This window comes from Pongo pygmaeus, chromosome 16, assembly GCF_028885625.2.
Source record: "Pongo pygmaeus isolate AG05252 chromosome 16, NHGRI_mPonPyg2-v2.0_pri, whole genome shotgun sequence".
Taxonomy (NCBI): domain Eukaryota; kingdom Metazoa; phylum Chordata; class Mammalia; order Primates; family Hominidae; genus Pongo; species Pongo pygmaeus.
In genome coordinates, this window is record NC_072389.2 from 79,118,911 (window position 1) to 79,143,385 (window position 24,475).

General features: G+C 40.3%; 2 protein-coding genes across 7 annotated transcripts in view; one reads left to right on the top strand and one right to left on the bottom strand.

Moving 5' to 3' along the window:
• The window catches only part of REC114 (REC114 meiotic recombination protein), a 137,584-nt gene extending 126,600 nt beyond the window's left edge, over window positions 1-10,984 (top strand). For 2 of the 5 annotated variants that reach the window (XM_054451573.1, XM_054451576.1), the window contains 3 exons: window positions 1,915-2,127; window positions 7,330-7,416; window positions 10,724-10,979. In XM_054451573.1, the coding sequence (XP_054307548.1) occupies window positions 1,915-2,127; window positions 7,330-7,416; window positions 10,724-10,888 (465 nt within the window). In that variant the 3' untranslated portion in view covers window positions 10,889-10,979. Of the gene's footprint in view, window positions 1-1,914; window positions 2,128-7,329; window positions 7,417-9,225 lie in introns of all 5 variants that reach the window. The other 3 variants (XM_054451572.1, XM_054451574.1, XM_054451575.1) reach the window with 2 other exon arrangements.
• The window catches only part of NPTN (neuroplastin), a 77,797-nt gene continuing 64,306 nt past the window's right edge, over window positions 10,985-24,475 (bottom strand). For both annotated transcript variants that reach the window (XM_054451571.2, XM_054451570.1), the window contains 3 exons: window positions 20,262-20,283; window positions 18,925-18,999; window positions 10,985-12,001 (listed from right to left, as the gene is read on the bottom strand). In XM_054451571.2, coding sequence (XP_054307546.1) covers window positions 18,939-18,999; window positions 20,262-20,283 — 83 coding nt within the window. In that variant the 3' untranslated portion in view covers window positions 10,985-12,001; window positions 18,925-18,938. The remainder of the gene's footprint in view (window positions 12,002-18,924; window positions 19,000-20,261; window positions 20,284-24,475) is intronic.

The following is a 24,475-nucleotide window of genomic DNA, read 5'->3' on the forward strand; positions in this document are numbered from 1 at the left end:
TTTTGGAGGGTAGAGGAAGGAGAGGATCAGGAAAAATAACAAATGGGTACTAGGCTTAATACCTGGGTGATGCAATAATCTGTGCAACAAACTCCCATGACACAAGTTTACCCATGTAAAAAACCTGCACTTGGACCCTTGAACTTAGAATAAAAGTTAAAAAAAAAAAAATTATGAGATCTTGTTACTTGCAACAACATGGATGGAACTGGGGGTCATTATGTTAAGTGAAATAAACCAGGCACAGAAAGACAAACATCACATATTCTCACTTATTTGTGGGATCTAAAAATCAAAACAATTGAACTCGTGGACGTAAAGAGTAGAAGGATGGTTGCCAGAGGCTGGGAAGGGTAGTGGGGATGGTTAATGGGTCCAAAAAAAGAAAGAATGAACAGGACCTAGTATTTGATAGCACAACAGGATGACGATAATGGAAATTTTTAAATACGAGTATGGTTGGATTGTTTGTAACACAAAGGATAAGTGCTTGAGGGGATGGATACCCCATTTTCCATGATGTGGTTATTACTCATTGAATGCCTGTATCAAAACATCTCATGTACCTCATAAATATATACACCTATGTACCTAAAATTTTAGAAATTAAATATACATGAGTGTTTGTATATATTCTTTTATACACCCACAGATACATATGACTCTTCACATTTTTTCCAATGTTGGATACCATAATGATAATGGATTACTTTTATATTCAGGGGAAAAAATTAAATGAATTCAAATATAAAGAGTACCAAATACAGGCAGTGAAAAGGGGTAGTGGTGCCTATTCTTCTAAACATGATAGTTTACCATTATCTTAGCCATGCCAAGAGTTTTCTGTCATCTAAATATATGGCTTTACTTGATGGGTTTATTTAAATAGTATAAATTGTGAACAGGAAAATCAGGGACTATTTGCTTATAGGAACTTACAGGGTTTTGTTAACTGTAGTTAGGAGTGTTTTCAAGGTAGCAACATGGTATATATATTTCATGAGGGAAAAGGACTGTCACTGTGCTAAGCTTAGCATCTACATTTCTTTACGGAAGAAACTGATGAAAGGTATACAATATATACAGTCCTGTTTCGGAAGGCTTTTATGTAGGTTGACTCCTCTAAACTAGGCAGAGTAGTAGACTAGAAAAAAGGGAAACTATTCTAAAATGATTTTATGTTATTGTTATAATCTAGATGTTTTTACACTTAGATGTTTTTATACTTGTAATCAAATAAGTTTGATGTAGTTGACAGATTTTTAAAATTTTTTAATTGCATCTGTCCCACATTTGCTAATTTGCCAAGGGATATGACTCATACAGCAAATTAAAGACAGCCTTTCACTATGCAACTTGTATGGTAGTCTGGCCTCTTTAAGGATAAAGGGTACTACAGATCATTAGCATGAGATCTATTAGCTTTGAGCATCTGCCTGTCACTCTTCCCCAGTACTGTTTAAGCTCACTGCCTTGTTTAACATAGTATCTACCTGGTTTGGTATTACTCAGTTTAGAAAAGTTTTGTTGAGCAGGACTATGCTTGCTGTATTATTATCCTCACAGATTTTTCACTTAAGGAATTAGAAGCTATGAAATCTTTATTCCAAAGCATGATAAAACACTAATCTGCAATCAGTATAGTGATCTTCCTTGTCTTTATGATATGACCTTTTCCATTGTTGCTGATGTCACTTCCCAGAGGGAAGTGAATTTTAGTATGATGAACAACTCCCAAACGGGGGAAGAAAATCAATTATTGGCTTTTCTATGCCTGCATCAATAAGTGAAGATGACTGTTCCCTTATCTATACCTCTTCCTCCGCCAAGCAAAGGAAACACTCAGTGGAAGACCCCAAAGTAAATAGTTATATGACGAGGGTCTCTCATGATAACTTTTGATTTGTCAAACAGGACAAGAGTCGCCTGTTTCGAGTACAGTTCAGTGGAGAGTCAAAGGAGCAGGCGCTGGAACACTGCTGCAGTTGTGTTCAAAAGCTGGCGCAATACATAACCGTTCAGGTGCCTGATGGAAACATCCAGGAGCTTCAGCTGATTCCTGGCCCACCCAGGGCAAGTGAAAGTCAAGAGAAGGATTCTGCAAAGAGTGTCCCACGGCAGCCTGGAGTAAGTAGGCTGATGTGTTGGTTATACAGGAAACATGACAATGCAGTGCACGATGAGTGGCCAAAATGACAGTGGAGTTTGTCAAGTCTGTTAGGTTTGTAGTTTAAAAAACATCTGTGTTGGGTGACTTTTTAAAATTGAGGTCGACACTCTTTGTAGCTCCCTATTCAGAAATTAGGGAGGGAGGAGTTCCAGCTGCATTCTGGGTGTCACTACAGAACAGTGGTTCTCAAAGCGTGGTCCATGAACCCCTCCCTAGGACCCTTCCAGGGGGCCCACAAGGTCAAAATTATTTTTCTTTAAAGAAACAGTATCACTTGCCTTTTTCACTGTGTCAACATTTGAATTGATGACAGGCATCGTAAGGCTGCTGTCATCTCGTACAGATCAGGCAGTGGCACCAAACTGTACTAATAGTCATCATGTTCCAATCATTTGCAGTAAGAACAAACTAATGAAATAACCCTGCAGTCTGCAGTACCATGGCTGTCTCAAGGGAATGCACCTGTGTGACATTTGTATTTTGAACTAGCCTCTTTTTTCATAAAATACCATCATTATGTGAGAGAACAACAGACTATGGTCATTCAGATTTGGGTATCTGGCAGACATTTTCTCAAATCAGTGAAATGAACTATCACTTCAGGAAAACAGCTGATAGTATTTATTGAAAATGATAAAATTTAAGCTTCCAAGTGAAAATTAGAATCTTGAAAAACTTGTATCTGCCACATGAGCTTCACAACTTCCCAACCCGGAAGACTTTTCTAAAGGCGCTATTAATAAATGTGATTTACTTTTTTGTAAGTAATTACCTGATGAAATGTGTCAATATTTGAAAGATAGTATATTCAGTGAACCAGTATTGTCCAAATGACCGATGCCTGGATGCCTGAATGCCACAAAATTATACGTGAATGAAGAGCTATTCAAAAGTGTAAGATAGGCTAAAAGATTGTAATATAACAGTATAACAAGTTTATTGCTATGGTTTCAGATTCTATATTGCAACTTAACTTTAAGCAACTCACTCGTTGAGTTTTGGTGTTATATCAAGTAATATCCACAGTTATCTGAACAGGCTATTCTAAAATACCCCTCCCTTCTCCATCTACAATTTGTGTGAGGCCAGATTTTCTTCATGTCTTCAACCAAAGCAGCACATTACAGCAGACTGAATGCAGCAGCAGATAGAAGAATCTAGTCACCTTCTACTAAACTAGGTAGTAAAGAGATTTGCAAAAATCATTACATTTTGTTTTAGAAAAGTTATTTTCCATAAAATGTTTTCAACATTAACGTAAAGTGGGTTTATTATTTTTAATGAATATTTTTAAATTCAGTGTTAATTTCTAATATAAATACCAGATAAATGTAACTCAGAGGAAAGTTCTTTGAAGGCCTCATGAGGGGTCTTGCGATAAAAAAGTTTGAGACTCATGACTATAGAATTTCTCCCAGAAATATGTGTTCTGCATTTCTTTGGCACAGTTTCAAATATTGTTGGAATAAGCACCTACCTCTGCTCTTGAGATGAGATTCTACTTTCAAGCTGGGTTTTGCATTTGCTTTGAGAAGTGGTTTTTCCAAACCTGGTTTTCCATTACTTCATCATGTTAGTTTTCCTTAACCAAAACACCTCATTTTTGCTGTTTTGTCACTATGTTTCTTTTTTTTTTTTTTTTTTGAGACAGAGTTTCGCTCTTGTTGCCCAGGCTGAAGTGTGCAAATGGCACGATCTCGGCTCACTGCAACCTTGCCTCCCAGGTTCAAGCCATTCTCCTGCCTCAGCCTCCTGAGTAGCTGGGATTACAGGCATCCGCCACCATGCCCAGCTAATTTTTGTATTTTTAATAGAGATGGGGTGGGGTTTCATTATGTTGGCCAAGCTGGTCTCGAACTCCTGACCTCAGGAGATCCACCTGCCTCGGCCTCCCAAAGTGCTGGGATTACAAGCATGAGCCACCGCACCCAGCTGTCACTAAGTTTCTTGTTACTCATAATTTGTCTAAGGTGAACATAAATTTTCATTATTTATTATAAAATCTTTTTCTTTAAGCAGGTGCTGCATGATTTCCTCTTGAATGTATTTAGTTTACCAAAGAGATTTTGGTGTTTTGAGTTCTTTCCCTTCGTTTGATTTTTGTGAAGATGTCTTAATGCTGAAGCTGCTTGCCTCAGAAACCCTGGATCTAGTTTCAAACAATAATGCTTCGTCTATATTCATCTCCTGCTATATTCCTTAAGAATCCCCTCCCTACAAATGGGTTGGTTGTTACAAGGTATTTTATTGCTTCCGATTTTTTGCCCTTTAGATTTTCATGTTTCACTGCCCATTAGATTCAGATGATAGTATAGTATACCCAGTGTATGGAGTGTAACAAAAACCAGAAGGGTTCCAGAATTTGGGAACTCAGTCTGGAATTCCTTATAAAGGTAATGAAGTCACATCACGCTAGAACCTCATCAGGCTACACAATTATCTAAGTATTACAAATGCAAATAAATTGAAGTTGTAACATGCAGTAACAAATGCAGGCTGAGTTGTGAGCTACAGCCCCAGATGAAGGCTCCAGCTCTCTGATGTTAAAGACTGGTCCCAAATGTCTAGGTAGAAATACCTGAGAAGTGGTTAGTAAACTTTCATGCCTTTCTTGATTCTATTTTCAGGGACTCTTCTGAACTGTAATTGGGTGATTTGACTAAGATAGCATGATGTTGTGCAAAGACTACAGGTTTTGGTATCAAAATGGATCTAGGTTAGAATCCTGGCCCTATTTCTTAGTAGCTGTGTGATCTCACGGAAGCCAATTAGCCCCATCTGTAAAATGGTGAGATTAAAATGCTGTATAGAAAGCACCCAATACAATGCCTGGCAAATATAATCACAAAATCCATCATTACTATTATTGCCACCAATGTTACCCTTTCAGATGTGCCTTCCCTTGCAAATGAACAAATCAGCATCCTGGTCAATTAGCAAGGATCAGAACCTCCAGAGCCAAGAGAGGGCATGATAAGACAGTGTCTGAAGCTGCAGAGCAGATGACAAGTTAAAGCCATTGGATTAAATTCCACCAGGGTACAGACCTTGTGAGGCACCACCTAGAAAATTCTAGTTTTCCTAATGGCAAAACATAAGGTTTGCCCTTAACTCTGTTGTACGAATTTTGGTAGCATGTGCTCTTTCTCAGAATCTGTCTTAAGAGGTACAAGCCATGGCCAAGTTCTGGTCATTTTGCTGCTCTCTTACATTCAGGTGTGTCATTTTTGTAATACCTATATATTTTTTAGTATAAAATAGTTGTTTCCTTCTTTGCAAATAGAGATAATTCTATTTCAAGTTCTTGAGTCATTTACTGGCTCATATTTTAGTTTTTGCTTTTCCTCAGCCTTGTAATTTTGTTAATTGTGGCTTAACCAGGCATTTCTCAACCTTAGCACTTCAAAGGCAACCAGCCCACCCCAGGGAGGGGCATGGGAAAGACAGTTAAGAGGATCGCAGTTCCTATGTGGACTCTTTCCTGTTAGCACAAAAAGTCCAGAAGAAAGTAGCTAGGGGACTCCAGCTACTGTGTGCACAGACTCTTCCATCTCTATGCTGTTGTAGAGGTGGACCATCTAATCCTAGAGCCCGCTAGCCTCAGGTGCTTCAGTTCCACTTTAGCTATTTTTTACAGTGTTTATGGCAGACAATTTTGGTTGACATCTTAGTTCTTTGTGTGAGCTGAAATGATAGGTATTCTAGGAAAGCATCAAATGTCATAGCTGAAGAAACACTAGGCACTAGAGTCTGCCTTGTTTTTACAGAGGAGAAAACTGAAGAAACTGAACAGAGAAATGGGGCTTGTCTAAGGGCTCTTGATTATAGAGTCCTTTGGCCATTTTGCTCATTTTTCGTTTTCTTGTCTTTGTTCTTTCCTTCCTCACTGTACCTCCACACTTCCTTTTTGTTGTTGTTGTTTGATGCTTCCAGGTCTGGTTTTCTGCTACCTACTGACTAGCAACCATCAGCTTCTCTGTAGGACAGAAGACAGAATTTGGCATCTCCCGTCTTCTGGTAGTCAGACTTGTTGCTGAAGGACAGAAGTGCCCTCCAAAGAGTGCTCTGTTTCCTCCCTGTATTGCACCATCAGCTCATACCTAGTGCAGGATCACCACTGCTCATCTGGAGATTAGCACTGCAGCAGCCTCAGGTACCCAAGGCATATTGGGGCCTGAAGACATGTGGCTAGGAAGGAACGGAGGTAGGGCCCTTCATGCCTCCAGACCTCCTGCACCTTGTTCATTCCATTTGCCTGGAAAGCATCCCATGTCCTACCCGAGAACAACTTATTACCATAGACTCTCTCCAGATAACATGGACCTTAGAGCATCCCTGTACTTCCTGCTTAGCATACAGCCCTCCAGTTTACCCACTTCTCCGTGAACCTCCAGCACTTCCTGAGTTGCAAGATAATTCATGGTTTTACCTGTTAGGTTCTCACTAGGTTGTGGGCTTCCAGAGGGCAGGACTATCTTGTTCTTTGTAGCTCCTATTCCCATACCACCCCAGTGTCTAGTACGTAGGAGGCATAAACAGTCGTTGAAAGAAGATATCTGTAAGTTTTACTTACAGAAGAACTCATTCCTTCAGAATATCTAAAATGAGATTTAAAAAAAATCATTTTATTGAAAACATCAGTTGTCTTAAAATTATAGGAGTTTTCCCCCATTTTGCATTTCTGCAATGAACATGTATTACTTGAGCAATAATTTTTAGAGTGTGACAAATCATGATCAGAAGCTGGGGTCCGTCCACTGCATGCAGGCTGCCATGGTAACAGCACCTGGCCCACCCTCCAGCACCTGGTCCTGAATCCTAGGCTGGGCATCTGACAACAGAGGAATGCCCCAGTGTCTGACAGGAAGAAGCACTAACAGCCTGCCAGCTGCTGAGGAACATCAAATAGAGGTCAGGGCCGCAAATTTAAACTCAGTACTTCTGCTGTGGTAACTCAAGTAACCCTCCGTTTAAACCAGGACAGACCTATGCTGACAACCATTTTTACCACTCTTTGAACATGAATGCATATTTATGTTCAAAGAAATAGTGGTATTTTCTTTCTTTGAACATGAATGCATATTTCTGCTTCTTTAATGGCCTGTGGTATTTAAGATTACATTCAGCTAGTCTCCTTATTGCATGTTGTTTTATTCCAGTCCCACCAGCACTCAGAACAGCAAGTGTGTGTAACAGCGGGCACAGGCGCTCCAGACGGAAGGACCTCACTGACGCAGTTAGCTCAGGTAGAGCTTATTTCTGTGTTCAATTTTCTTGTCATGAGAAGCAGTGACCCCTAAGAATTTGTATCCCTTTGTTCACGGAGAGAAACTTCTAAAGCATTACTCTAAAAGGTGATAAAGACAGAGACAGGCCATTTTCATCTACCCCTTGCAGAGTAAGTTTTATTACAGTAAGTTGTGAGGTGAGACATGATGGCTGCAGGCACACAGTCAAGATCTACCCTCCTAAGGAAATAAAAAGAGGAAAAGTGGTTGAATGTCCAAGATAGAAAAATTTAATCACCACTTTCCCAAAAAAAAGAATAAATGGAGGACTCCATTGTAATTATGGAAATGAAATTTGGGAACTATTTTAAGACAAATATCAAAATGAATGTGGATTCAGATCTACAACAGTTTCTATATGGGCAGATTGTTAGTACTCAGCTAAGGATGTGTAGAAACCCAGGAGGATTCAACTGTTAACTCAGACTTGCTTTCAGACAGCCCCTTGCCCCCTGCTGCAAAATCTCTTCATTCAAAACTATGGTTGTGTGATGTCCACTCTCCTCGGAGCTCTGCAAGGACTTTGTCTCCCCCTTACTGCATTCCTCATTGCAGGTGTTCAAGCCAGCAGCTTCTGCTTTCCACAGAATTCTGCATGGAATTCATCAATCTTCAAGTATGATTTTTTTTTTTTTTTGAGGCAGGGTCTCACTGTGTCACCCAACAGGCTGGAGTGCAGTGGTGCGATCTTGGCTCACTGCAACCTCTGTCTCCTGGGTTCAAGTGATTCTCCTGCCTTAGCCTCCTGAGTAGCTGGGATTACAGGTGTGTGCCACCACGCCCAGCTAATTTTTGTATTTTTAGTAGAGACAGGGTTTCACTATGTTGGCCAGGCTGGTCTTGAACTCCAGACCTCAAGTGATTCCCCCACCTTGGACTCCCAAATTGCTAGGATTACAGGTGTGAGCCACTATGCCCGGCCAAATTTTCTTTTAATCCCTCTACTAAACTGTGCTATCAGTAGTTTAAAAAAAAGAAAAAGGGTTTTCTCCATCTGGCTTGCCACTAACTCAAAATAAATGGACAATCATATAGAATAAAAAACTCAAGAGATAGGAAGACTAAGAATTCATGTTTATTTCTTTTAATAACCCAGTAACTATGAAAAAAATTGTCCAGCAGCAGGACTGACTAATGCCCATATTTGCACTGGGGCGTTAGGGGCTAACTGAATCAGAGAAGCTGAGGAAAACAGAGCTGCAATAAAACAATAAGCAAGGCAGGGTGTGATGTCCTTATTTAGGAAATATCAATTGCTAGAAAAGGCATACCTTTGCCCAGTTTCTTTACATAGTATGGAAGAACCATATACAAATGAGAAAAAGCACGAAGCTTGGAGCTCAGATACATTACTTATTTGCTCTTATCTTTTGGACATGTCATTCTGTGTAAGTTGGCAAAACCTTTTGGAAGGCAATTTAGCAGTACATATCAAATTTAATATTATGTTAGCTATAATTTCATTTCAACTACACAAATATACATATGTTCATCACAATGCTTAAGAAACTGGAAACAACATAAATGTTCATTTAATAGGATATTAAGTGAGGTATAACCACAGATGGGATAGAAATGCAATTAATACAAGGGATGTAGGCCGCACATGGGTGGCTCATACCTGTAGTCCCAAGCACTTTCGGGGGGCTGAGGCAGGAGGATCATTTAAGGCCAGGAGTTCAAGACCAGCCTGGCCTAACATCATATTGAGACCCCATCTCTAAAAATAAACAAGTGCTGTATATCCCAAGTGAATTTCTGTTACAGAGTTCCTGGAGAAACAGCAGTTCTGTACTTGCACACTAAAGCATGCCATCCACAGAAAGAACGAAGCCACCTACCTCACAGAGTTAATGTGGGGAGTCAGTAAGATGACCGAGTCAGTGCACCAAAGTGGACCACACAGAACTGGAGCCCATCATCCTCATGGGGGACTGTGGATCCAGTGCTGCCAGATCTTCCAAATTGTCAAGATTTTTATTTGAACTCTCCTAATATTTAAATGTTGACAACTTATTCAACTGGTTTTAAAACACTGCAGGTTACCAAAGAAAACATACAGATGACAAATAAGCATGTGAAAAGATGCTCAACATTATTAGTCATTAGGCAAATGCAAATTAAGACCACAATGAGACATCCTGCAAACTTATTAGAATGCCTAAATTAAAAACAAAAACAAAAACTGACAATACCAAACCCTGGATGGGTGAGCAACTAAAACTCTCATCTACACTGCTAGTGGAATGTAAATGGGACAGCCACTATAGATGACAGTTTGGCAGTTTCTTACAAAATTAAATATACACTCACCACGACTCAATCCCACGTATTTACTGAAGTGAAATGAAAACCTGTGTTCACACAAAAACCTGTAAGGGAATGTTTATAGCATCTTTATTCGTAATTGCAAAAAATAAAACCCAAATGTCCTTCAACTGGAGAATAGGTAACCAAACTGTGGCACATCCATGCAATGTAATACTTATTCAGCAATAAAAATGAACTACTGCTATACTCAACATCATGGATTAATCCCAAATGTATTCATTATGCTAAGTGTAAGAAGCCAGATTCAACAGCGTATTATGATTTCATTTATATGACATTCTGAAAAAGGCAAAACTATATGGAGAAGAGATCAGTAGTTACTAAAGGTTTGGCGGTAATGGTTAGCACAAGGGTCACATAAGGGAATTTTTTTGGGAAGTGAAAGAAATGTTCTGTATTTTGATTGTGGTGACAGTTACGTGACTATTTGTCAAAACTCACAGATGGCCAGAAAAAGACGCATGTGAACTAATGTCCTTTGGGCAGTCTGTGGCCTCTTTCTTACATTCAGAATGCAGCTAGCACATAGTAGGCTGCTCACATCCACTCTGCCACCTATGCTATGGGGAAGATGAACTAAGCTAGTGGAGCTCATTCATTGATAGGTTTGTTTTCAATCCACAGGTTATCAGCACAGTATTCTTCATTAAAGTAGAATCTCAACTTTGCAAACATTTCATCAGTACATCTGAAATTCTTTCCTTAGAGCAACAAGATTATCTCACGTGCTATGTATATTCAGAAAACATATTAATATACAAAATTGTAAATGTAACAGTAAAACTATGTAAAGGAAGCCTGTAAAGCTAATTAACACCAATTTTTTTGGTGTGTATTTCGCTAATCTTTCCTTAAAGCACTATTTGCCTGTGTTCGATTAGCCAGGTATTGCTTTTACCTGTAATCTGTAACGACTTTTCTGGTATCCCTGCAGACTCTTCTGGCCTCGGAGGAGCTGCCCCGTGTCTATGAACAATCTGCATGGGGTGCAGAAGAGTTAGGCCCCTTCCTACGTTTGTGCCTTATGGATCAGAATTTCCCAGCATTTGTGGAAGAGGTAGAAAAGGAACTTAAAAAGCTGGCGGGTTTGAGAAATTAATGCTCTATATACATATATAACTAAGGAACTTCAAAGTATTGAAAATGTTTCCTCCTAAAATTAAAGAAGATATTAGAATAAAGAGTATTATCCAAACACCTTTTATCAATGTTTTATTTTTAAAAACAGGTGAATCCACTTTTTTATACATCATTGCACTTCAATAATTACACAAAACACACAAGTACATGCATCTACAGTTACGCACCGCATGAGAACCGTTAGGTTATAAAATCTATCATCAACCAGTAAATCAATGTGAAAAAATACAGTGTCAAACCAAAAAGTATAACTATAGTTGCATAGAATATCACCATGCTATAACATTTCAAGGCCATTGGAAACAAAAGAAAAATTATAAAAGTTTGCCTTGATTGAATGTACAAGAATAAGGTTCAACACATCAGTGCAAAAGGATTTATGAATTTACATGACTTAACAAAAGATAATCACTTAAAAAGCAATCATACGCATATACTGCAATTCATTATACCCATTCAGTGGACGGTTCCAGCTTATTAAAGTCACAGGTTAAGCCCTTAAAATTATAGATTTCAGTTTATATTACTCATCTTTATGTACCAGAACTGCACAATTTCCTCATCTGACAACATACAATAAGGAATGAATATCAGCAGCTTAAAAATGAAACAAGCATTTACTTTATTTTGGATTTCTCCCTCCCCAAAAATATAAATATATATATATATATTTATATACTGTATATATCTGTAGGTTTTGCTGTACTTTACAAAAATGTATCACTAGATGGCAGCAGTGCATTTTAGAGCTTTGCCAATTTAACAGCTGCATTAAGTAAAAAATGGCGCATGCATGATCTGATCCTCAGAGGACCTTTTCACTTCTATTTAAATATTTTAACAAAGGAAAAAAAGCAACATTCACAGCACATCAAGCCCAAAATAGTTTACACCTTCTACACTGAAGCATTGTTTAAAATGTACCTGGCTAGATCACCCTTAGGAGAGGCTAAATAAGGCATGCTTTAGACAGTCATTGTGGTGTTGCTCACTTGAAAGGGGAGAGAACCAAAGAGGTCCAAGCAGAAAATTTAGCAGGTCATGTTGCCACCAGTTTCAGGAACCTAAAGATCTGTAAAGAAATATGTATTTGGAAATTATAAAGGGATTATGCACTGTCACTCACAACTACACCGTGTGCCACACAAAACTTTGGTTCAAACAGCATGCTCAGGGATGTGGTGTGAAATTCTGATCTCCACGTGCCTAACAAGATGATGACATTCTGGCCCTGCTGCTACCTGGCCATTCCTGTCTTGCCCCTAGATGTGAGGTAAGACTAGTAGGCCTCTGGGAATAATCCACCTAAGAAGGTGACAATTTTCACCTCTTTGTAAAGATATAATAGTAGTGGAAAGTATTTATTTTAAAATATGTCTTCTGAAATGGCATTTATATAAACATGTGACACAATGCACCTGATGGCGGGGCACACTGGCTCATGCCTGTAATCCCAGCACTTCTGGGAGGCTGAGTCAGGCGGATCACTTGAGGTCAGGAGTTCAAGACCACCCTGGCCAACATGATGAAACCCCATCTCTACTAAAAATACAAAATTTAGCTGGGTGTGGTGGTGGGCACCTGTAATCCCAGCTACTTAGGAGGCTGGGGCAGGAGAATTGCTTGAACCCGGGAGGCGGAGGTTGCAGTGAGCCGAGATCACACCACTGCACTCCAGCCTGGGCAAAAGAGTGAGACTCCATCTTAAAAAATCCAAACAACAGGTAGGGAGGAGCCAAGATGGCCGAATAGGCACAGCTCCGGTCTACAGCTCCCAGCGTGAGCAACGCAGAAGACGGATGATTTCTGCATTTCCATCTGAGGTACCGGGTTCATCTCACTAGGGAGTGCCAGACAGTGGGCGCAGGTCAGTGGGTGCGTGCACCGTGCGCGAGCTGAAGAAGGGCGAGGCATTGCCTCACTCGGGAAGCGCAAGGGGTCAGGGAGTTCCCTTTCCTAGTCAAAGAAAGGGGTGACAGAAGGCACCTGGAAAATCGGGTCACTCCCACCCAAATACTGCGCTTTTCCGACTGGCTTAAAAAACGGCGCACCAGGAGATTATATCCCGCACCTGGCTCAGAGGGTCCTATGCCCACGGAGTCTCGCTGATTGCTAGCACAGCAGTCTGAGATCAAACTGCAAGGCGGCAGTGAGGCTGGGGAAGGGGCGCCCGCAATTGCCCAGGCTTGCTTAGGTAAACAAAGCAGCCCGGAAGCTCGAACTGGGTGGAGCCCACCACAGCTCAAGGAGGCCTGCCTGCCTCTGTAGGCTCCACCTCTGGGGGCAGGGCATAGACAGACAAAAAGACAGCAGTAATCTCTGCAGACTTAAATGCCCCTGTCTGACAGCTTTGAAGAGAGCAGTGGTTCTCCCAGCACGCAGCTGGAGATCTGAGAACGGGCAGACTGCCTCCTCAAGTGGGTCCCTGACCCCTGACCCCCGAGCAGCCTAACTGGGAGGCACCCCCCAGCAGGGGCAGACTGACACCTCACACGGCCGGCCAGGTACTCCAACAGACCTGCAGCTGAGGGTCCTGTCTCTTAGAAAGAAAACTAACAAACAGAAAGGACATCCACACCAAAAACCCATCGGTACATCACTATCATCAAAGACCAAAAGTAGATAAAACCACAAAGATGGGGAAAAAACAGAGCAGAAAAACTGGAAACTCTAAAAAGCAGAGCGCCTCTCCTCCTCCAAAGGAATGCAGCTCCTCATCAGCAACAGAACAAAGCTGGACGGAGAATGACTTTGATGAGCTGAGAGAAGAAGGCTTCAGACGATCAAATTACTCCGAGCTACAGGAGGATATTCAAACCAAAGGCAAAGAAGTTGAAAACTTTGAAAAAAATTTAGAAGAGTGTATAACTAGAATAACCAATACAGAGAAGTGCTTAAAGGAGCTGATGGAGCTGAAAACCAAGACTTGAGAACTACATGAAGAATTAAGAAGCCTCAGGAGCCGATGCGATCAAATGGAAGAAAGGGTATCAGCCCTGGAAGATGAAATGAATGAAATGAAGCGAGAAGGGAAGTTTAGAGAAAAAAGAATAAAAAGAAACGAGCAAAGCCTCCAAGAAATATGGGACTATGTGAAAAGACCAAATCTACGTCTGATTGGTGTACCTGAAAGTGACGGGGAGAATGGAAACAAGTTGGAAAACACTCTGCAGGATATTATCCAGGAGAACTTCCCCAATCTAGCAAGGCAGGCCAACATTCAGATTCAGGAAATACAGAGAACGCCACAAAGATACTCCTCGAGAAGAGCAACTCCAAGACACATAATTGTCAGATTCACCAAAGTTGAAATGAAGGAAAAAATGTTAAGGGCAGCCAGAGAGAAAGGTCGGGTTACCCTCAAAGGGAAGCCCATCAGACTAACAGCAGATCTCTCGGCAGAAACTCTACAAGCCAGAAGGGAGTGGGGGCCAATATTCAACATTCTTAAAGAAAAGAATTTTCAACCCAGAATTTCATATCCAGCCAAACTAAGCTTCATAAGTGAAGGAGAAATAAAATACTTTACAGACAAGCAAATGCTGAGAGATTTTGTCACCACCAGGCCTGCCCTAAAAGAGCTCCTGAAGGAAGCGCTAAACATGGAAAGGCACAACCGGTACCAGCCGCTGCAAAATCATGCCAAAATGTAAAGACCATCGAGACTAGGAAGAGACTGCATCAACTAACGAGCAAAATAACCAGCTGACATCATAATGACAGGATCAAATTCACACATAACAATATTAACTTTAAATGTAAATGGACTAAATGCTCCAATTAAAAGACACAGACTGGCAAATTGGATAAAGAGTCAAGACCCATCAGTGTGCTGTATTCAGGAAACCCATCTCACGTGCAGAGACACACATAGGCTCAAAATAAAAGGATGGAGGAAGATCTACCAAGCAAATGGAAAACAGAAAAAGGCAGGGGTTGCAATCCTAGTCTCTGATAAAACAGACTTTAAACCAACAAAGATCAAAAGAGACAAAGAAGGCCATTACATAATGGTAAAGGGATCAATTCAACAAGAAGAGCTAACTATCCTAAATATATATGCACCCAATACAGGAGCACCCAGATTCATAAAGCAAGTCCTGAGTGACCTACAAAGAGACTTAGACTCCCACACATTAATAATGGGAGACTTTAACACCCCACTGTCAACATTAGACAGATCAACGAGACAGAAAGTCAACAAGGATACCCAGGAATTGAACTCAGCTCTGCACCAAGCGGACCTAATAGACATCTACAGAACTCTCCACCCCAAATCAACAGAATATACATGTTTTTCAGCACCACACCACACCTATTCCAAAATTGACCACATACTTGGAACTCAAGCTGTCCTCAGTAAATGTAAAACAACAGAAATTATAACAAACTATCTCTCAGATCACAGTGCAATCAAGCTAGAACTCAGGATTAAGAATCTCACTCAAAACCGCTCAACTACATGGAAACTGAACAACCTGCTCCTGAATGACTACTGGGTACATAACGAAATGAAGGCAGAAATAAAGGTGTTCTTTGAAACCAACGAGAACCAAGACACAACATACCAGAATCTCTGGGATGCATTCAAAGCAGTGTGTAGAGGGAAATTTATAGCACTAAATGCCCACAAGAGAAAGCAGGAAAGATCCAAAATTGACACCCTAACATCACAATTAAAAGAACTAGAAAAGCAAGAGCAAACACATTCAAAAGCTAGCAGAAGGCAAGAAATAACTAAAATCAGAGCAGAACTGAAGGAAATAGAGACACAAAAAAAACCTTCAAAAAATTAATGAATCCAGGAGCTGGTTTTTTGAAAGGATCAACAAAATTGATAGACCGCTACCAAGATTAATAAAGAAAAAAAGAGAGAAGAATCAAATAGATGCAATAAAAAATGATAAAGGGGATATCACCACCGATCCCACAGAAATACAAACTACCATCAGAGAATACTACAAACACCTCTACGCAAATAAACTAGAAAATCTAGAAGAAATGGATAAATTCCTCGACACATACACTCTCCCAAGACTAAACCAGGAAGAAATTGAATCTCTGAATAGACCAATAACAGGATCTGAAATTGTGGCAATAATCAATAGCTTACCAACCAAAAAAAGTCCAGGACCAGATGGATTCACAGCCGAATTCTACCAGAGGTACAAGGAGGAACTGGTACCATTCCTTCCGAAACTATTCCAGTCAATAGAAAAAGAGGGAATCCTCCCTAACTCATTTTATGAGGCCAGCATCATCCTGATACCAAAGCCGGGCAGAGACACAACCAAAAAAGAGAATTTTAGACCAATATCCTTGATGAACATTGATGCAAAAATCCTCAATAAAATACTGGCAAACCGAATCCAGCAGCACATCAAAAAGCTTATCCACCATGATCAAGTGGGCTTCATCCCTGGGATGCAAGGCTGGTTCAATATACGCAAATCAATCAATGTGATCCAACATATAAACAGAACCAAAGACAAAAACCACATGATTATCTCAATAGATGCAGAAAAGGCCTTTGACAAAATTCAACAACCCTTCATGCTAAAAACTCTCAATCAATTAGCTATTGATGGGACGTATCTCAAGATAACAGCTATCTATGACAAACCCACAGCCAATATCATACTGAATGGGCAAAAACTGGAAGTATTCCCTTTGAAAACGCACAAGACAGGGATGCCCTCTCTCACCACTCCTATTCAACATAGTGTTGGAAGTTCTGGCCAGGGCAATTAGGCAGGAGAAGGAAATAAAGGGTATTCAATTAGGAAAAGAGGAAGTCAAATTGTCCCTGTTTGCAGACGACATGACTGCGTATCTAGAAAACCCCATCGTCTCAGCCCAAAATCTCCTTAAGCTGATAAGCAACTTCAGCAAAGTCTCAGGATACAAAATCAATGTACAAAAATCACAAGCATTCTTATACACCAACAACAGACAAACAGAGAGCCAAATCATGAGTGAACTCCCATTCACAACTGCTTCAAAGAGAATAAAATACCTAGGAACCCAACTTACAAGGGACGTGAAGGACCTCTTCAAGGAGAACTACAAACCACTGCTCAATGAAATAAAAGAGGATACAAACAAATGGAAGAACATTCCATGCTCATGGGTAGGAAGAATCAGTATCGTGAAAATGGCCATACTGCCCAAGGTAATTTACAGATTCAATGCCATCCCCATCAAGCTACCAATGACTTTCTTCACAGAATTGGAAAAAACTACTTGAAAGTTCATATGGCACCAAAAAAGAGCCCGCATCGCCAAGTCAATCCTAAGCCAAAAGAACAACGCTGGAGGCATCAAGCTACCTGACTTCAAACTATACTACAAGGCTGCAGTAACCAAAACAGCATGGTACTGGTACCAAAACAGAGATATAGATCAATGGAACAGAACAGAGCCCTCAGAAATAACACCGCATATCTACAACTATCTGATCTTTGACAAACCTGAGAAAAACAAGCAATGGGGAAAGGATTCCCTATTTAATAAATGGTGCTGGGAAAACTGGCTAGCCATATGGAGAAAGCTGAAACTGGATCCCTTCCTTACACCTTATACAAAAATCAATTCAAGATGGATTAAAGACTTAAACATTAGACTTAAAACCATAAAAACCCTAGAAGAAAACCTAGGCATTACCATTCAGGACATAGGCATGGGCAAGGACTTCATGTCTAAAACACCAAAAGCAATGGCAACAAAAGCCAAAATTGACAAATGGGATCTAATTAAACTCAAGAGCTTCTGCACAGCAAAAGAAACTACCATCAGAGTGAACAGGCAACCTACAAAATGGGAGAAAATTTTCGCAACCTACTCATCTGACAAAGGGCTAATATCCAGAATCTACAATGAAATCCAACAAATTTACAAGAAAAAAACAAACAACCCCATCAAAAAGTGGGCGAAGGACATGAACAGACACTTCTCAAAAGAAGACATTTATGCAGCCAAAAAACACATGAAAAAATGCTCACCATCACTGGCCATCAGAGAAATGCAAATCAAAACCACAATGAGATACCATCTCACACCAGTTAGAATGGCAATCATTAAAAAGTCAGGAAACAACAGGTGCTGGAGAGGATGTGGAGAAATAGGAACACTTTTACACTGTTGGTGGGACTGTAAACTAGTTCAACCCTTGTGGAAGTCAGTGTGGCAATTCCTCAGGGATCTAGAACTAGAAATTCCATTTGACCCAGCCATCCCATTACTGGGTATATACCCAAAGGACTATAAATCATGCTGCTATAAAGACACATGCACACATATGTTTATTGCGGCATTATTCACAATAGCAAAGACTTGGAACCAACCCAAATGTCCAACGATAGACTGGATTAAGAAAATGTGGCACATATACACCATGGAATACTATGCAGCCATAAAAAAGGATGAGTTCATGTCCTTTGTAGGGACATGGATGAAATTGGAAATCATCATTCTCAGTAAACTATCGCAAGAACAAAAAACCAAACACCGCATATTCTCACTCATAGGTGGGAACTGAACAATGAGAACACATGGACACAGGAAGGGGAACATCACACTCTGGGCACTGTTGTGGGGTGGGGGGAGGTGGGAGGGATAGCACTGGGAGATATACCTAATGCTAGATGATGAGTTAGTGGGTGCAGCGCACCAGCATGGCACATGTATACATATGTAACTAACCTGCACATTGCGCACATGTACCTTAAAACCTAAAGTATAATAATAAATAAATAAATAAATAAATGAAAAAAGAAAAAAAAAATTCCAAACAACAACAAAAAACAACGCAGCTGAAAAATGTTCCTTTCCAGTCCCTAAACTGGGCAGACAGAACTGGCTTCATCAGTATCAGCTGCTCTGAAATGAACTAAAATATCTTACAACATAACACCAATTACTGAAGAATTTGTAACAAGGTCAACAGAGGCACACTTGAATATAATTTTTAAGACTGCTACAGAAGGCCATACTTACATTGTAAGCAGTACTTAATTTGTGTTTCTCTGGCGCAAGTTTTTATCTTTGTGATTGTTGGTAGAGTTGGTTTTCCTTTGGAGGAAAAATTGCATTACACGAGTTAAACTCAGTCAATAACTTCTGAAAGTATAACACATGGAAATACAGGGACTCTTTCACTTACTGCCATCCCTGGTGTAGTGAGAAATTTTGTGGCACAATATGAGTGCATAAAAAAACATTCCTTAAGTAGCTACAGGTTACGTATCCCTCATCTGAAATGCTTGGCATCAGAAATGTTTCAGATTTTGAATTTTTTTAGATTTTGGAATATCTGCATTATACTTACCAGTTCAGCATCCCTAATCTGAAAATCCAAAATTCAAAATGCTCCAATGAGCATTTCCTTTAAGCCTCATGTGAGCACACACAAAAAACTTCAGATTTTGGAGCATTTCAGATTATGGATTTTGGTAGTAGATAGACTCAACCTGTATATACCTCATTTTATCCTCCTTTTGACCCCCAAGGCAGACAAGTACTTTCCCTTTGATTCCTGAACTATAATTACGATACAGGTGAGAATATGTAAAACTTTTCTCCACTGAACACAACACCACTGTCCCTTCTTGATAAAAGGTAATCATAAGCTGGCAGTGCTGGGCCCTCTGGTACTTAACAAATTTGGGTGCTGTTTGTCTGCTTCTCACTCTTTAGTCCAACTCTAGGAGATTCTGCTGATCTCAGATTGATTCCATACCTGCAGTACCCTCTCTCTTGGATATGAGCAATTGTTAATGGGGCTAGACAGTTTATCCAGGCTACCGTTCAGGCTCAAATTGCATTACGTGAGTTAAACTCGGTCAGTAACAACTTCTGAAAGTATAACACATGGAAATACAGGGACCCTCTCACCACCACCGTGGTGTAGTGAGAAATTTTGTGGCACAATATGGGTGCACAGGAAAACATTCCTTAAGCAGCTACAGGTTGAGTATTCCTCATCTGAAATGCTTGGGATCAGAAACGTTTTAACATTGACAAAACCGGAAGCCTCAGATATACTGGCCATTTCCCCCACATTTTAAGTATATCGAATATGCAAAATTTGAAAAAAAAAAAGTTTTTTGCATGGTATTCCACTTTGTATGGCCACTGAAAACAAGACTGCATAACCTATCCTGAGAATCAAGTGGTTTTTAGTCAGATCTGTGTCAAGCTAAGAAATCTACACTGCAACCTTCATTTCCACTCACTGTCTTCCCCTCCAATCTTAGCTACTCCATTTGATTAAACTGCAAACACAACATAATTCAATCAGATACTGTTGAATCAATGTCCAATAAAGTACTTACATTGGTCCAGCTGGTTCATCATCTACATGGTGTTCAGTTTTTTAATAATCCATGAGAAATAAGAGAAGAAAGGAGAAAACTGTTAGATTCTGCATAAGGATTAATAGAATAGCAAACTGCAAGTGGCAATCATGGCTACTCACAGCATTTATTAAAGGCCATTCCATCTGGAGGTGCAAAACACTCATGGAGTTATTATTTCTAGATTCAAGTTTAAATGGCAGGTATGTTGTTTCAATGGTTTTAGTTAACACTTTGAATGCTTGTCATGAAAAACTGCAACTGTAGCGGACAGATAGGCTGCAACATTGTTATACTCATCTTGTCCCCAAGTTCCAGTGGTTCACTCTTAAATAGATGAGAAGACAAACCAACATTTCAGTTGTAAAATCCTGCTGTTTGTTTTCTTGTGGTGAATGCATGCAGTTTTGGCTCAATCCTGCAATGTGAGTGGATGTGTACAATCTGTACATTTAGCCACACATCCTCACTTCCCCGAAGGGCACTCTGTTTTTCTTGCTGTTTTGTAATCTTTAGAAGAGTCTTTAGTCTGGAGAATGAGATTGAGAAGAGGCAACCACAATAGTTCAACCTAAATTGGGTCAGCCATGCTGGGCTATGCCAGCAACAAGTGTATGTATACCAGAGGATGTTCTGTGACACACCAAGGAAAGCTGAACAGTGGTGACATCCCTCTAGAAAAGACTTCAGAAAGGCTCACTCCTGTGCCCTGGCCAAAACCAGAAGCCAAACCCAGGGGAGCCATGAGATAACTTTTTTAAAATCAAAAAGCTGACATTATATGAGTTTAAGCCTTCTTAAATTGATACTTTATGATTCTGATTTATAAGTCTTTCGTGTTTCAACTAAGTGCAACTTGATCCCCTTTAAGGAGAGATATACATTCACAGAGAGAGAATGTCTTAAAAAGACCCACAAGGGGAAGGGAACAAGTAAGTGCTCTTAGTTTGTTTTTATTATACAAAAGTCAGGTAGACTACATGATTCAGAACAGTTTGATTTCACTGAAGGCTTCTAGAAAAACTCTCAGCAGGATTCCACAAGGGGGCTTGGTGCACATGAAGCAGTTATGGAGATTACAGTCTCAGTGTAGGCATCTGCAGGAGCACACGTCGGGAGTAATGTCTGTCAGAGGGAGACATTGCTCCACCTGTTCCTTCGAGGCAACGGAGAGGCAAAGCCACCGCCAGCACACACAGTGACTGGAGCAAAAAAGGATTTCAAAAAAAAGAACTAACCACAAACCAATGACTCATCAGCCAAAACAATAGGCTAGCGACACAATAGTGTCCACAGGAGTCCACTACTAACAACAGTATACACTATCAAATGGGTACAGAGAACAAACTAAGACTTAAGGACACCCAAGACATCTGTGTGCTGTGTATGCAGTGGAAAGATACAAAGACATACCAGGTACTAAGACACACAAGCCCAGCCTAAATTCTCCCCTCACAACATCCTAATGCTCAGCATCCCGGCCAAGCCAGCTCAGCTACATGCTAGGAACTAAGCACTTTGGGGATTTAAATGAAAAGACACAGGAGCAAACTTGGAATATTTTTAGTGCTCTGGCTGTGCACTCGAAAATACGAAATTCTAATGCAAGATAGCCAAATCAAGAATACACCAATCTACTCTCAAATTTAAAATAAAAAGCAGGGGAGGGAGAATCGCAATAGCCAGGCTAATCTTTTCAAAGCATGACACTGTAGGCACCAACCCAAGCACCTCACACCACGGGCTGTTTTTCCTTTTGGAGTGTGGGTATTCCCTGGTGTCTGATTAGTAATGTCACTTTCCAGCCCAACAAGCTGGTAACATGCAAAGGGTTGCATGGAGGTGTTTTAGCGACAGTGCCTCCGGCATAGCTGCCATGCCTGCAAGTGGGAGCAGCTGAGATTCACAAGGGGGCAAAATCCCAGGAGCCCTCTTCATCTGTCTCCCCAAATCCACTTTCACACTGACAAACAAAAGAGCTTCATGTCTCCCCACTCTCCTGGACTGAATCACTATCTGCAGCACCACTCTCCCCTACAGGTCAGACAAAAAAACGACTTGACCCCTAACAGGGAAGTCAGAGGAGAGGGAAAGAACAGAATTACAGAAAAAAGATACAGAAACCAAAGTAAATGAGGATTAAACAGCAAACTGAAATCCAAATTAGTTGTGAAAGTGAATGAAGTAAACTTGAAGAAAAGTGTTAACATTATGAACTGTGCATCGTATAGACTGAAGCGGAGATTAAACAAACTCCAAAAGCATGCATATCGCTCACTTACCACCATGTTTTAAGGGTTTGATGCAATTGAGGGGGGAAAAAAAAGAAGTCATAGTAACCGACAAATATCAACATACCCCAAACCCTCAGGCCAAAAGATAGCCAGCTTAAAACAATGACTGTTCTCTCCACCTCAGTATTACAGCCACTGGCTAGATGAGAGGAAGAGGACTGGGGGGAGAATGGAAACAAGATACTTCTGGAATCCACCTTATGAGTAAAGTTACCGGTGGAGCTGTAGCACACACTGATTTATCTGCGTGTTCCATCTTCCCAACCAAATGGACCACAGCCCTCACTCCCCCTATATCCGCCTCATCATCTAGAAGGGGTGCTCTGCAATGTCTAGTAAATAACGGATTGCCTAATACAATATCACCTCCAAAAAGATGGCTTTAAAGTCCGAATAATGAAGAGTTGACTCTCTGGTCAAAGGTCCTTTGTCACTGCATTCATCTCACTAGAAGGTTTTACAGTTTCTAAATCCACTTAAATTTTGCCTGACCTTAGCAAGTTAGCATTAAACCCAAGAGAGACTGAGTCACTTCCTATTTCCTTCCTTGTTTGGTCCTATTGCATTTTCTCCATGAGGTAACTTGTTACTGACCCAGATGGCCCCTAGTTAACAGACCAGACACTGAATGCATGTTTTAGGTGTCATTTTAAAAGTCACATTTCTTTTCCAATATCCCTAGCCTGTATAAAGCTTCATATGCTACCAAATGTTTTGACCAACTAACAGATTTTGGAACATTAGAACAGCTCTTCATTCTAAAGTGTCTAAAAGAGCTTGGACATATCAGAGCCACTAAAAATGACCCCCCAAAAATCCTCAAATATCTTCTCCAACAGTAACTTAAAGAGAGTCCCTTTGACTTGCTTATAAAAATTATCCCAATGTAAAAACAGAAAGTTCTTTTTTGGTGCCAGCACTTCTTTTCTTAAATCAGCTCCTGTTTTAATTTGCTGTCTGTGAGGTCACTAAAATATCAAGAAGAACTGCAGGCCTCAGCAACTAAGTGGGTTCACTCCCCATTCCTCCAGGGCCTGGGGAGGGGAGACTTAAGAGCACAGGCTGACTGCTCCTGGAGTGCAGTCGGCAGGACACCAACACAGAAGGTGCACCCAAGCAGGCGCCCGGCTGTGACATGGATGGAAGGCTAGAGGCTGCTAGCTTGACCTGGTTTTAGAGAATTATCATTTAACATTTTCAGGGAATACAGTCAAGTGGTGAGTAAAGTGAACAAAACAAAGCTCTTATTTGACTCCATGATTCACTTGTTCCTGAAAATACTGAAGGTAAAGGTGATCTGTAGATTAGTCCATCTACAAGACAACCTAGTGGGCACTGATCCTCAAAGAGACCATACAGGGGACTAAAGGAATGCAGGTGGGAGCTTTCATGTAGGAAATGGTCTGAGAATACTCCAGTAAGTAAAGAAAAAAGACATGGGGCTTTTTTTTTTTTTTTTTTTTTAAAGGAAGCAGCTAAACCTCAATCCTAAGCATTTTCAATGTGAGAAATCTAAAGTAATATTTGATTTTCTAGTGAAACATACTTAAACTAAAGTATGTAAGTTCAAATTTGTGCTTTTATACTTTTGTATTGTTCACTTAGTGCTTTTGTAGTAAAGGGATGAGTTACCAAGAACTCACAGACTGCCCAAAATATGAAGACTGTGCATTCATATAAAAAAAGTTCAGTGACTCTGAAATGAGCCATGGGTGTATCTTGATAATAGAGTGCTATTTGGCAAAGTAGAAGTATGCCAGGCCTATAAAAAAAATTCCCATTTTCCTAATGGCATAAAAAAAAATCCAACACAGAGCCACAGATGGTTATCTGATAGGTAAACACTTATCACCTCTAACACTCCCAAGTTTGTGTCAAATATAATGTACCTCTTCGTTT